Below are 14,449 nucleotides of genomic sequence, written 5' to 3' on the forward strand. Positions count from 1 at the left end.
AGACAAACAATATTATAGTATGGTATTATATTAAATTATAGCATATTAAACAAATAATTAGATCATTTTTCCTGGTTAATCTTCATGTAATATCCAAACTCTGCAAAATACTTAGTCTTAGTCTTGATTCAAGTCTTAATTTTAAATACAGCTAGGCAAAATATATGTTGTAATAGTGCAGTTTGATATTTTGTGTAATGTACTTTCTCTAGATTTTTTATTACTGATCTCTTGAAACATATCACTTTAAGCAAGTAAGGATATTGTGGCTTTTTTTTTTATATAGGAGAAAAAGCAAAGCAAAAAAAAAAATGTGTATAGTATAACATACGTATCATTTTAACTGTAATAACTATAATATGTTTATATGAATAAGAGTCCCATAAATTGCCATTTTTAGACCTTTGATCTTTATAGGGGTGCATACCTGGACAGGATTTTTATTCAGTTTTTAACTCTGATGGTTTTGACGCAAATGGAAGGTTTTATTACGATGATAATTTGACTCTACATGTTCTGGTTTAGTCTGGGGGCCAGGAGGAGTTTTATTACATGCAGGTGCTCATGCTTGCTGCATGATCTTCAAATCGGGTTTGGTTCAAGGTTTTCTTATTAAGGTGCATTTGAAAAAAAAAAAAAATCTGAATGCATTTAACTGGATGGATACAAAAAGGAAAAAATAACACTGCACTAAGCACTATAGACGTAACAATTTATAAACATGTTATATAATCAAGAATTTTCTGCATATATAGCTTTCCAATAGTTTTTTGAGTGTTTAGCTGTAGGAGCACTGGTGAGGTCAGGCATTGATGCCAAAATGATGAGACCTGGGTTGCAGTTCAAAAAATTCATTCAAAAGGTGTTGAGTGATGCTGAGGTCAGGGTTCTGTGCAGGCCACTCAGGTTCTTTCACACCAACCTTAGGAAACTGTCTTTTTAGAACTTACTAGTGCACTGGGACTTGGCTATGCTGAAACAGAATTTGACTTCTGAGATTCATTGTAAGGAAATCTCTAAAAACCTACAGAAAATAAAGACTTTCCAATTGATTTTTCCCCTTAGTAATGTGGGTGAACAACCTACCTCACTAAATAGGTTTTTAAAAGGTCAAATGTTCTTGGCACAAATGTTAATATTCTCCTGCACACAAAGAAAACGTGACTGAATAGGTGTGTGTGGTTGACTTGTGACCTGTGTGCGGTATGGTGCAAGTAGTTGCATGTCAGGGGCAAACCATGGAGTCAACCAGACCCTGATGCGCCAGGAGACCAAGGTGTAAGCTCTGATCCCTGCAGGGTATAGACATGCAGAGCTGACACTATGGAATGCTCCTCCCTGAATCATACAAGCCAAAAATCAAGCCCTAAGAAATGGGGAACCTTTTTTTTTTTTTTTACATTCCAGAGATGCATCCTAAGATTTTGCACAGGTTGCAGTTGTAAATGTAGAAGAGATTTTACAGTGAAAATGAAGGAGAATATGTTAACTTACTAAAGAACCTCTATAGGCTCTATAGTGCTGAGTGTAATCCTGATGAATCATACACAGCCCAGCCCTTTAGCATCAAGAAATCTACTCTGAAGTCAAGTATAGACATGAACCCACTCCACTTTTCTGCACCCATAAGATCTCATGCACTTTTCATTGACAAATATTGAATTTGATGCACATTATTGTCTCACAGGTATAGCCATCAGCTTCATGCATGTTTTAATCACAAAAAATCTGATATACAGTATTTTACTGCCTTTTAGTTTTTTTTGAGTTTAGTTAATTTATTTAATATTCTGGTTGAAACCATGTTAGGTGTGACAGATAAGTAAAACAGATACATCAATGTAGTTTTCCAACAGCATCACATCCTAAAGTTATGAAGACAGTTATGAAGATGCTGGAATTCATGTGATATACAATAATTTATAATGTTACAAACTCAGAGACAAACAGACCCTAACATCATGCTGATAATACATTAATTGACAAATGGTCCAACATAACCACGTCTAAGACATAAAATGCCTTCCAATGTACCAACTCATATCAAGACATTTATAGCTTGAAGAATGCAGAGCCTTTATTTGGCAAATTTCTCCCAATTTTCCATTAAGACAAGCACAAACTATAATAGACTGATGACTGTATTATATTACTAAATGATCTACTACAATAAACACTGTTATTTAAAATCAGGAGAACAACACATAAAGCTAGCTTAAGTAATTAGACTAATTCAGGATGTCAGGACAATCTAGATCATTCTTTGGATTTTTTTAAAAACAGATGGCTAAAGAGGTCAAGTGGAGTTGATGGCTTCAGAGTGACCAGTGTGAGGTCAATGGTGTAAAGGGCAGGCTAAAAAGCCTGTCATGCTGCAGAGACAAAACGTGCCTGAACTTGATGCATTATATTTAACAGCAACAACTGCTGCACACTTATGTGTCTAAGAAAGCACAGGATTACACACCTTGCTGGTGGCTTTTCAACACATTGCTGGAATACTGAGAAAACACTTTGAAAGGGGTCTGGTAGTAAATAACTAAGCTGCAGGTGTGCAAGTCACTACCGTAGGAAGAAAAAGGCAACGAATGCAGAAGGTAGTCAAAAATGATGATAGACATATAAGACAGATGTAGTGCTTTGTACATCTGTCTGTAAATGCTATATAATGACTGACAGATGCATATATTTGCATTTCTATTTTGACATTTGACAATGCTATTATTGTTGGGGTCAGTAAAAAAATCTATGAATTTTAAGAATTCTTGTATCTATATCATATCCCCAATTCCAAAAAAAGTTGGAAAATGTAAATTAAAACAGAATGCAATGATTTGCAAATCTCATTCATCCATATTCTAGTTACAATAAAACAAAACAAAAAACATATGTTTAAACTGAGAATATATACAATATTTTTAATGGCTGCAACAGCTCTCAAAAATAAGTTGGGACAGGGCCATATTTACCACTGTGTAGCATCATGTTGTCTTTACATATACATCTGGGAACTGAGGAGGTCAGTTGCTGAAGTTTTGGGAGAGGTATTTTCTCCAATATGTGTTTGATACAGGATTCTGGTTGCTCAACAGTTCTGGGTGTCCTTTGTTGTATTTTCGTTTCATGATGCGCCAAATGTTTTCTAAAGGTAAAAAAAGGTCTAGACTGCAGGCAGTCCAGTTCAGCACCTGGACTCTTCTACTAGGAAGGCATGCTATTGTAATATTTGCAGTATGCAGTTAGCATCATCTTGGTCATATACGCAAGGCCTTCCCTAAAAAAGACGCTTTCTTGATCGAAGCATTAGTTGCTTTAAATCTTGCATACATGGTTTAGCATTGATGGAGCCTTTCCAAATGTTCAAGCTGCAAATTCCACAGGCACTAATGCACCCTCGTACTATCAGAGATGCATCTGATAACAAGCAGAATAGTCCCTCTCTTCTTTAGTCTGGAGAAATTATGAAATTTTCTCCATAGAGGATGGTGGCGTTTTCAGATTGCCTTTTTCTTTGCATGATAGAGATTTAACTTGCATTTGTGGATGACATGGAATTGGGTTTGAAAATGACAAAGAAATTTTAATACTTTTTGGCATGCTGACCACAACTATGAATGCTGTGAATGTGTCCAGATGTTCCACATAATAAGGCATAAACTTTAAAACAGAATAAGCACTGTGCAGTTCTCTGTAATTTCAGGTACCTGCCTGAGTATTAGACTATAAATTACTTTGAAAGTACTACACTGGACTACAGTCTTTAAACAATATATATATTTTTTCCATACAGCAAAAAGTACTGTAATCATCTGTTTAAACATGTTCACTTGTTTATGCTAAACATAACTGACCAAAGTAACTCCTATAAGCTTAGATAGTGGTTGTTTTCCATGAATAGTATCATTATCTTAAATATGACTAATATTATATAATATTATATAATTGATGTGAAAATTCAATATTGACATGTTGCAGTGTATTCCCAAGTGTCCATTTAAGTAGTAAGGTACTGTATGTAACCAAGTAGTCAACACGAGGGTAATGTAGATCATTGTGGTACAATATCTGTTTAAGTGAACATAATGTATTTGCATGTTTCAGGATGCTGTTATAATAAGTTATAAAATGCTTTATAAATTAACCCTGCCCTTTCACTCTCTCTCTCTCTCTCTCTCTCTCTCTCTCTCTCTCTCTCTCTCTCTCTCTCTCTCTCTCGTTCTCTCTCTCTCTCTCTCTCTCTCTCTCTCTCTCTCTCTCTCTCTCTCTCTCTATATATATATATATATATATATATATATATATATATATATATATATATATATATATATATATATATATATATATATATATATATATATATATATATATCTTTTTCTCCCATCTATGCATGCAGTTTTGGAGACACTGAGGCACGAGCTGTAGATGTGGAAAGATCGGATAATTTTAGTAAATTAGTTATTTAAAACTCATCAAAATGAATGTCTTTTTTAAAGTCATTTAGTTCATTTCGTTCCTTTGATCAAAAATAATAAAAAAAATATTACATAATAAGCAAATCCCCCAATTTATCTACATACACAAACTTTTGCTATAGTTCCAATGTATATGGCAAGTTCCAATATGGCAATGCAGCTAAGGAAAAGTAATGATAAACAGAATGAGTAGCTCACCACTCACATCTTCGCTAGTTCGTCAAGTGTGTCCCATAAATATTGTTACAATCATGTCAAGATTTAGACAAAAAAAACCATAACCATACGATTTTTTGATTAAATGATGCTTTGCTCTTGCATCGTGTCCTTTAGAAAATAAACAAATCAAACAAATGACTATTCATGAATTAACACCATCACAGAGCTCGACTGTTCCATTACACTGTAGATAATGTAGCTCCCCTTAAAACCAAAATGATCAGGGAGAAAAAAATTTGCACTGTGGTATAATGCTCATACGCGCACCTTAAAACAGACCACTCGGAAATTAGAACGTAAATGTCGTCAAACCAAATTGACAATATTTCGAATAGCATGAAAGTACAGCCTCTTGAGTTATAGAAAAGCTCTTAGTGCTGCTAGATTAGCATATTTCTCTACCTCATAGAAAATAACAAACATAATCCTAGATTTTTATTCAGCACGGTAGCAAAATTAATAGGAAATATATCATGCACACCATCAGAAGGTAGTAATGATTTCATGAACTTTTTTTTATAATAAAGTCCAAAAAAATCCAGATGATCAATATAAATCCAAACTATTTTATAAATAACCCTGTAGATAGCAGTGTAATTATAATAGACAATCAATTGCAAAGTTATACTTCTATTCAAGAGAATGACTACATTTCTTTTTTTTTTCATCACAATCATCAATTTGTATTCTCGATCCCTTGCCTACAAGAGTCTTCAAACAGATAATTCCAGAAGTAATTGAACCTGTTCTAAAATAATAATAATAATAAACTCTCCCATCAGCACTGGTTAAGTACCTTACATTTAAGTTTACATTTGCGGCATTTAGCACACGGCCTTATCCAGAGCGACGTACAAAAGTGTAGGCAAGCATCAGTGTTTTGAATCTGATACGTGCACCAGTGAAGGGAGCGCAGCAGTGGGGTGGTGTAGGAGAACTTGGGCAGGTTAAACACAAGCCGTGCAGCTGCGTTTTGGATTATTTGCAATGGACAAATAGCGTTCAGAGGAAGACCTGCCAGCAAAGAGTTGCAGTAGTGGAGTCTTGAAATGACAAGAGACTGAACAAGCACCTGGGCAGCCTGTGTGGACAGAAATGGTCGAATCCTTCGGATGTTGTAGAGAAGAAATCGACAGGAGCGAGCCACATTAGTGACATGTGGAAAGAAGGACAGTTCATTGTCGAGCAGAGGCTGAAGGGGAGAGCAGAGAGTCATGAAGAGTTATTCTGAGATCTTGACCTGGAAATTAATCACCTGGGATGACCAGCAGTTCTGTGTTTAGCAGTTTCTAGTTTGAAATCCTATAAACTAGCAGTTTATCAACCCCCTAATTAAGAAACCTCAACTTGATCTTCGTCAGCGTCCAACTATAGGCCAATATCAAACCTCCCCTTTGTCTGCATGATTTTAGAAAAAGTTGTAGCACAGCAGTTATGCTCCCATCTACTTAGGAATTACATTTTTTTTAATGGATCAGTCAGGATTTAGGCCTGATCATAGCACAGAGACATCACTAGTTAAAGTGGTAAATGACCTGTTATCATCCTCTGTTCAGGGTTTTGTCTCTTTACTTGTTTTGCTCGACCTGGGGTCCCTGGTGGTCTAGTAGTTAGGATGCGGCGCTCTCACCGCTAGCGGCCTGGGTTCAATCCCCGGTCAAGAAACCAACCCCAGCCACTCTCAGTGCCGGTCCCAAGCCCGAAAAAATGGGTTGCGTTAGGAAGGGCATCCAGCGTAAAAGTATGTGCCAAATCCAGCATGCAGAGAATCCGCTGTGGCGACCCCTCTCGACCTAAGTGCAGCATTTGACACCATTGGTCATACTATCCTCCTTGCTAGACTAGAGAACGTTGTTGGAATAAAGGGAACGTCTCTTTCCTGGCTTAAGTCTTATTTGACTGATCGCTATCAATTTGTTGATGTAAATGGTGAGTTCTCCACACACTCTGAGGTAAAGTTTGGTGTTTCGCAATGATCTGTCTTAGGCCCACTGCTTTTCTCGCTATATATGCTGCCTCTGGGTAAAATTATACATAAACTTGGTATTAGCTTCCATTGCTATGCTGATAAAACAGTTTTATTTTAGCAAAGCAAGATGAGAGAGATCAGCTTAAAATGTTAAGGAGTGTGTAAAGGACATTAGACAGTGGATGCTTGATAACTTTCTTCTGCTTTTACTAGGACCACATACAGCATCTCTGAATGGTGTTTTTTGTCTCAGTGTGTACAGCAGTCAAAGACCTTGGTGTGATAATTGATCCTAGTCTTTTCTTTGTGGCTTATGTGAATAATATTACCAGGATCGCCTTATTTTACCTTAGAAATATTGTTAAAATTCGAAATCTACCATGCACACCATTCACCTTGACTGTTGATTTCTGTAAAGCTGCTTTGAGACAATGTCTGTTGTGAAAAGTGCTATAGAAATAAACTTGACTTGACTTGACTTGATATCCTGTAAAGCTATAATCTGTTTTAATGTAATTCTGTAAATACATTTTCGCTTATTTTTTGGTGCATTGGGGTTGCGCTGTACAAGAGTGCCCTTGCACAGCCAATTTAGCCGATTTCATTTCTTATTTGCCGACATGTGAAATCACAGTTCTGTCTGCAATGTGGCATTTTTGCAAACCTAAAACCTAAAAACCCTATATCTTTGTGTGAAAGAAAATAAAAGTCAAAACGACATAACAACATAATTTCTATCTGAAATCAGACATTGAGCATATAACCATATGGCACACCCATATAACAAAAATGGCATTAACTTTCAAAATTGACAAGCTTTTTTTATATCTGGATAGAGGGATTAGTTGATCATGTGGCGAAGTCTGGCATTTAGCGCCCTCTCCTGTTCCAACAAGTGAGTGCTGTAGTTTTTATGCGCGTCAAACTCCTGTAAGATACAAATGTCCAAGAAAGAATGTCACTACACACATACCAAACTAAAAACAGAATATTTTCCTTCTTTTGACAGCTCAGAAAATGAAAGTATTGACAGGTTTTTAACTTATGGAAAAAAAAAGCACACCCTCTTCAGTTCAATACACTTCTGTTCTGCTTTCTCAAGGGCATTCTGAAGCTGCTTCACTCTCAGCTCTCTATTCACTGCATCAGCTTCTCTTTTAAACCTAAAGATAAATGTGCAAAGCACAGATTAGACTAAAGGTTATTTAAAAATAAATAAAACATTTCTGCAGGGCTGCTACTCAAACTTGACTGAATGAAATGATTGTGTATTGAATTCATACCTGTCCTCTGCTTCCTGTCTCGCCTCTTCTGCTTTGTTCTTTTTATTTTCTAACTCTTGAATTTCCTCTTGTTTATCCTGTAAAACAGTGTAACCAAATGTTATACTTCATGTGAATTTATTCATGTACATTTTTTTCTAGGGTGTTTATTGAATCTTGCAATTAAAAAAAAAACTTTTATAAATAAAACCATTTTTAGATGTACAAGCATAACAAGTCAAAACATAAAAGCGAAATTAACAAATAAAAAAAAAAAACAAGATCAAGTACCACTATGACAATCACCAATAAAAATAAAAAACAAAAAATCAACCAAACTAAATAAACCAAATAAAGCTAAATAATAATCCAGTAAAAAATAGTTACCAATTTGGAAATAAATAATTACTATAAACTATATTTCCGTAATTTATATTGCTATAAATCTGTAACACTGACAAACAAAAATTCACTCACAGAACAATTGTCAAAATAAGTGAAATAAACAAAAATGAGAAAAGCAAACTGTGTTTAAAAACTTATTTTTTCATATGCTGAATACTAAATTGCTTCATATTGGATACATAGTGCACAACAAAGGGTTATGTAGTATTGTATGTGCAAAGTAGGGAGCATTCTGCTTTGATGGTTACTGCTACCATAGTAACAGCAATACAAACAGTTGGCGCAGTCAAGACACTTTGCTACGATTCATTGCAACATTTTGTTAGGAGATTTGCACCTAGGTTTACTGAATAGATTTCATCCTCCTTTAGCTCTTTAATGAACCAAACTGAAAGTGTTTAATCAGGAGTATAAATTATATTATGGCTGGAATTTTGAATGCAATATTTATGTCGATTTTGGGTTCTGTCTGGCTAAAATCACTTAAACTCAATTAGTAGTGGTTTATTTTGCCTTTTGAAGCTGGTGGGCATGATATATATGCAGCTTAATATATGTTATTGCAAATTTGGTGCTACTTGCAAAAGGTAAGTAGCACCACATTTACATGTTTCTATGAGCAAACTACAGGTTTTCCTGAACTGAAATCGTTAACTGAAATAAATACAACTATATATATCTCAGACATATATCTCAGAATTCTCCAAGACTTCACTACATTTTTCATATTTAATTAATCATGTATAGTTCATTATGTGACTCGCCTGTATAATTTTCCCCCTTTGCATAGATAGTTCAAGTAGTTTATGTTTCTCCTTCATAAGTGCTTCAAACTTCTCTTCTGCCTCTGTTTCTGTCATTGCCCCTCTTTCCTGGATTTGCCTAAATTGTAAAGCCATTTCTGAAAGAAAAAAAAAAACAAACAGGCAGAATATAAACTGAGAAAAGGTGAAGAAATGCAAATATATAAAAGCCAAAGACATCTTTAGGGTACCTTCATTCATGTCTACTGCCTTCTTTAGCTTTTTCTGTGTGTTGTGCAGTTTATCTTGCAAAATGGCCTCTTTTTCCCTATAAAGATCCATAAACTTCTTATATTTAATCTCAATAACAGTTAGTAAAAACAGTAAAATAAAATAAAAAGTGTCTACGAGCGTACATGCTGGCCAAAATTATAACATTTGTGGATGTTTGAGATTGATCTTACTGGTGTTTCCTTTCTGAATTTTTGTGTTTTTCATGGATGTCTCTCAGTCCTTGAGATAGTTTGTGAATGGTCTCCTCTTTTTCCTGCAGCTCTTTGCTGAAAAACGTATCATTCTCTTCTTGTAGTCTTTTGTTCTCTTTCATCAGCTCTGCATTCTTCTGCTTGTATTCATCTTTGAATTTGATCATCTCTTCATGATTGGTGGCAAGGTCCATAAACCTCTTCTCAAGCTGCTCTGATTTTTGTCGTTCAGTCTGCAGCTCTGTCTCCATGTTCACTTGTTGGTTCTGTAGCTCGGTATTGATTCGGTCTAGAGCCTGACAGCGGAGCAACGTGAGATCGGCCCGCTGCTTCAGCTTGCAAATCAGAATGGACTGCTCATCGATTCTGGAGCGTAGCATCTCTACATTGGTCTGATCCTTCAGCGACAGTTCCTTTAATTCTTTCAGCTCGTGTTGGAGATCACCCATGTCCTAAGATGCAACATATCAGTAAAACATTAAAAGATGGTCTTAAAATATATTCCCAAAACATATACATATTCTGTACTGTATATTTATCAGTGAGTTAAATAGAAATGCTTTTTTTTAAACTAAAACCTTAGGGTTTTTTTAGCTAGGCCTCATATTTTTTAATTTTGGTCTAAAAGGCTGATCTATTCTCACACTTTAACATGAAACAGGCATTTGGCACTGTCCCCTTTGTGGGGTGAATTTATAATAGCACAATATATGGTATATTCTATATTCTATTTCTATATAATCCCTCTATTTAGTGTCAGAAAGAAAAGTTTAAGTTCCATTCAACCAGGCTTGAATGCTCACGGTTTTGTCCTCATGCCCATTCATAGAGTTCCACTTCCACTTGTTCATCAGGAACCTGAAGCTCTTCTGACAGTGCAATGGTGCTATACAAAAAAAATTTCATTGAACTATACTGAGTTTAATGTAAAACATTCACAAAGATTGTTACATGTGGACAGAATATTTGCAAACACCACAAAGCAGAAGAATATATATTTTATTTTCACAAAAGCGATTTCGAACTGTTTTATTTTTTCTGAAAGAGCATCTAAAGAGAGTTGACAGTTTTTATAGGTTAAGCTGTAAATAAAGCACTTCGATTTGCTGTTATTATGGGCTATGCGTGTCTGATAAGCTTATACTTGCCATAATCTGTTGCCTTTATAATAGCAACATTTCAACTATAGACTAGTTTAAGAAATGAACAAAAGAATTGAGCCAAAATCCAAAAGATAATAGTTTGTTATTGCAGGAAAAAACTTAACACACTTATTACAACGTAAAGAAAAAAAAAAGTACAGAAAACATTGGAAAAATTGAGTGTTTTCTTTTTATTATAAAATGACGGCATTACACAGCACTTACCTATAGGGAGTTTACAATGATCGCCACAACGATACTTTCTTGATTTCTCCTCAATGTTCTGTTGCCTATTCGTGTAAAATGAACACTAAATGCAGTGTTCCAAGCTTTTGTGCATATTGTGACGTAGTGGTGACGTCAAAAACTTCATCTTTGTTTCTCTTGTCATGGTAACGCCGCGTTTACGTTGCTGCTGTGTGTTGGTGGTTAAAAACATCAGTTTGGTCCAAATAAAATACAAAAGACTGGGAATATAAAATCAATTTATCGCAAAAATGTTATTCTTCATTTCTTTCTTTCCAGGGGTGTAACACGTGCACGCGCATGTTGGACTGTGCGCGCGCTGACTAAATACTGTGGTCGATTAAAAAATAAATGGAAGTTACATGTGTGTGTGTGTGTGTGTGTGTGTGTGTGTGTGTGTGTGTGTGTGTGTGTGTGTGTGTGTGTGTGTGTGTGTGTGGGTGAGAGTGAGAAAGAAATACATAGTAATTGTATCGCTTTTATCAAGCGCTTAACTAAATGCTGAGGAATTACTCTAAAGCTCTTATTGTCATTTTTATTTTAGCCTCTAGAGGGAGCCAACGGCTTTCCTTAAAAATACTGCATTTCCCTTAGAAATATACAATAAGCTACAGCAAAAAAACTGGTGACTTATATGAACAATATATAGTAAGTCAAGAAAGCCGATTAACCGAATTATTCAAACACACTGGATACCAGAACAGCAGTGATTTTAAACAAATATTATTATATATTATTTAAAGCAATTCATTAGCCTCTTGACCTGCAAATGTTTACTTTATGAGCATAATACATATTTTACTCGTACAGATATGTACAATTAGATAAGGAAGCCATTCAACGTATTCGTCATTCATGGTGTCATACCTAAATCAATCCACTTCTTAATACCTTCTTGAAACCATTGATATTATAGAGAAAAGCAGCATAAAAGAGCGCTGCATCACAGACAGGTATCTTATTTAGCATGAATGAATGCCATTACTGAAGCAAGAAACACAATTAACACAATTGAACAAGTCTCTTTCACTGCCCAGTATTTTACAAAAGTAAATACACCCCTCACATTTCAGCAACCATTTTAGTATAATCTTCTCAAGAGACAATACGATAGAAATGGAACTTGGATATATTTTAGAGTAGTCAATGTGCAGTTTGTATAGCAGTATAGGTTTACTGTCCTCTAAAAATATCTAAACATACAGCCATTATTGTCTAAATAACTGGCAACAAAAGTGAGTACACCCTAAGTGATAATAGCTGTATGTCGCGTAACCATGCAAAGCCACATGTCCTATTTATCATGTTTATGTTTTTGTCTGCTTCACAGGACCATATAAATTTGTGTATTTCATATTAGAGCATACTGACCACTGGATGTTCAACATGGCACCTCATGGCAAATAACTCTTTAAGGATTTGAGAATTAGAATTGTTGCCCTCCACAAAGATGGCCTAGACTAACACCTAACACTATTAAACTGAGTTACTGTACAGTGGCCAGCTTTTTCCAAGATGGGTTCCACTCAGAACAGGCCATGCAAGGGTCGTTCAATTAAGTTGAGTCCTCGTGCTGTACATCAGGTGCAGAAGTTGGCTTAAAAAAAAAAACAGACGCATGAGTGCCACCAGCATTGCTTTAGAGGTTCTAGAAGCAGACGGTCCACTTGTCAGTGCTTATACCATACGCTGCACACTGCAGAAAGTCGGTTTGCATGGCCATCGCCCTGGAAGGAATCCTCTTCTGAAGCTGACTCACAAGAAAGCCTGCAAACAGTTTGCTGAAGACAACTTGTCCAGGAGCATAAATTACTAGAACCATGTCCTGTGGTCTGATAAGACTAAGATAAACGTGTTAAACTTAACTTGTAGTTGAAGAGGATCCCAGCAACAACCTGTGCAGCTCTGGTGAATTCCATGTCCATTAAGATAAAGGTAGTGCTAGATAACAATGGTGCTCACACAAAATATTGACAGTTTTGAGATCTTCACTTAGGGTGTACTCACTTTTGTTGCCTTTCATTTTGACAATAATAGCTATATGTTGAGTTATTTTCAGAGGAAAATAAATCTGTACTGCTATACAAGCTCCACATACTCTAAAGTTTATCCAATTTTCATTATTATGGTATTTTCCCTTGATAACATAATAGAATGGTTGCTGAAATGTGAGGGGTTTACTCACTTTTGTAAGATAATGTACATCATCTCTAGCACAAGCATCAATATTCACCCTATAAAATGACTCCAGGTTTTCCATGCATTTTTGGGCATTTTTTGTGCATTACAGTTTTCCCGTGGATTGAGTTTATGATTAAAAAAAAAATTGTAGGTGCTGAGTCTGAAAGATACATTTGACCCCAGCAACACTAATGTGACGGCAGAAATCTGTTTGGATAGAAACTCGTCACTTGGTGGCGCTGCTCCTTGAAGCAACCAGACACCAATCCAAAAGAAACGCTATGAAATGACGAGAATAGACTATAGTGAATAATTTTATACATATTCATTAACAAAAATATATTCAAACGGAAATCAGTTATTCGGTCTGATAGAGTTTAGGCCAGCAGAGAAGGACCATATATACATCTTTGTGTGTGTGTGTGTGTGTGTGTGTGTGTGTGTGTGTGTGTGTGTGTGTGTGTGTGTGTGTGTGTGTGTGTGTGTGTGTGTGTGTGTGCAGCTCTACACAGATGTTTAAGGCTTCATATGAAATTGATACTTATTAGCACCTGCTTGGTGTAATTGGTTAATCATACACCAAACCCCTGACTTTATGCAAAGAGTGCAAGTCTAAGACTCGAAAACTAAAGTGTGGCCATACCAAATATTGACATGATTTAGATTTTTTTTCTTGTTAATTCACTTTTTTTTGCATTTTGTAAATTGCTTTAAAAAAGACAATAAAAAAATAAAAGCAGTCATATTTGACAACAAATTTTCCCACTTTTGCACAGTTCTCTCTCTCTCTCTCTTTGATGCGTGTGTGTGTGTGTGTGTGTGTGTGTGTGTGTGTGTGTGTGTGTGTGTGTGTGTGTGTGTGTGATCATGTAAACATGTATTTATTTAAATTCACATGCAGAGTTTCATAGTTTAACAGTCTCACCTGCAGTTTTATCTATCATGTGATCACAGGCTGGAGAACACAGTCAAAGGAACATGTTTTCTTCCCCCTATTTGTGATCCAGTTTAAAAGTACAGTTATACAGATGTGTGACCATCACCACTCAGTAATTCCTAAGCACATAGAGCGGCCTGTCCCTGAAGTTACACCAGTTCAAACTAACTCAATTCTGTTTCTAAAACTTGGAGTGTTTCAAAATTTGAAGTCAACTCAACAAAATGTCTTAAAATGAGGATTTTGGGGGACAGAGTAGACAGAGGTGATCGTAACATAATAAGTAAACAGGTTAAGATACAGAACAGGTTTGTTTGAGAGTGAGAGAGCTCAAAACAGCATCGGTGTAGCGAGGGCCTATTTCTTGTTTGCCGGTTAAACGATTTGG

The 14,449-nt window shown here is 35.8% G+C and overlaps 1 protein-coding gene across 1 annotated transcript; it reads right to left on the bottom strand.

The window, feature by feature from the left end:
• Positions 1-7,392: 7,392 nt before the first annotated feature.
• On the bottom strand, positions 7,393-10,998 carry LOC310723399 (coiled-coil domain-containing protein 89). The gene is made up of 8 exons (XM_083536332.1): positions 10,923-10,998; positions 10,359-10,441; positions 9,535-10,007; positions 9,322-9,398; positions 9,092-9,228; positions 7,944-8,020; positions 7,724-7,823; positions 7,393-7,588 (listed from the first exon to the last, which is right to left on the bottom strand). The coding sequence occupies exons 2-8, from the start codon at positions 10,404-10,406 to the stop codon at positions 7,502-7,504; spliced, it is 999 nt and encodes a 332-aa protein (XP_083392458.1). The 5' UTR covers positions 10,407-10,441; positions 10,923-10,998; the 3' UTR covers positions 7,393-7,501.
• Between the last annotated feature and the right edge of the window lie 3,451 nt (positions 10,999-14,449).

Source organism: Silurus aristotelis (assembly GCF_946808225.1).
Source record: "Silurus aristotelis genome assembly, chromosome: 3".
Taxonomy (NCBI): domain Eukaryota; kingdom Metazoa; phylum Chordata; class Actinopteri; order Siluriformes; family Siluridae; genus Silurus; species Silurus aristotelis.

Excerpts from the sequence above, each read along its gene's own strand:
- LOC310723399 (XM_083536332.1), bottom strand. The coding sequence starts at position 10,406 with ATGAACAAGTGGAAGTGGAACTCTATGAATGGGCATGAGGACAAAACC. Across the intron at positions 9,229-9,321 it reads GGCAGTAGACATGAATGAAG|AAATGGCTTTACAATTTAGG; the intron begins GTACCCTAAAGA and ends TTTTTCTTTCAG. Across the intron at positions 8,021-9,091 it reads AAAGGGGGAAAATTATACAG|GATAAACAAGAGGAAATTCA; the intron begins GCGAGTCACATA and ends ACTGTTTTACAG.